This window comes from Crocuta crocuta, unplaced genomic scaffold (assembly GCF_008692635.1).
Source record: "Crocuta crocuta isolate KB4526 unplaced genomic scaffold, BGI_CrCroc_1.0 C27449266, whole genome shotgun sequence".
NCBI lineage: Eukaryota > Metazoa > Chordata > Mammalia > Carnivora > Hyaenidae > Crocuta > Crocuta crocuta.
This window is the reverse complement of record NW_027544956.1, coordinates 1-462: the sequence shown is the minus strand read 5'-3', so window position 1 is coordinate 462 and position 462 is coordinate 1. Positions and strand designations below refer to the sequence as shown.

General features: G+C 55.2%; 1 protein-coding gene across 1 annotated transcript; it reads right to left on the bottom strand.

Moving 5' to 3' along the window:
* Positions 1-2: 2 nt before the first annotated feature.
* CUNH16orf92 (chromosome unknown C16orf92 homolog) lies at positions 3-381 on the bottom strand (the record flags this gene model as incomplete). Its single annotated transcript, XM_077748977.1, has 2 exons — positions 3-91; positions 204-381. Coding segments are annotated over 2 exons (267 nt in total), but the record flags the coding sequence as incomplete, so codon positions are not given.
* Positions 382-462: the final 81 nt, after the last annotated feature.

Sequence of the window (462 nt, the reverse complement as noted above, 5' to 3'; positions counted from 1 at the left end):
GCTTACATGTGTGTGCAGAACTGGAAAAGCAGGAAGAGGAAGGCCACTACCAGAGCACCCAGCAGGATGTGATGGAAGTCAGAGTTGGATCCTGTTAGACAAGGAGGAGGAGATGGGGACCCTGGACTCTCCAACTGAAGGGTCAAGGGCAGCTCTTCTCCAGACCCTGGCAAGGAAGGCTGCCTTCTCACGCTGGTTCATACCTGAGTTAACAAAGATGACAGGTTTCTCTCCAATAAACTGGGCCACGGCCAGGAGCCTGGCTTGGTCTGAGTCTGGGTAATCAAAGAAGTCAGGTCTGTCTATGAAGACCACAGACTCTGCTCCCCGGGCCAAGGTATTGGCCCTCTCTGGGCTGGGTGCTAGGGAGCAAAGCTTACATCAAGAATCAAGCAGACCCGTGCCCTCCACCCCAAGAAGCTGAAGCCGACCCAGGACCCTGTGAGGCCACACAGCCTTAGC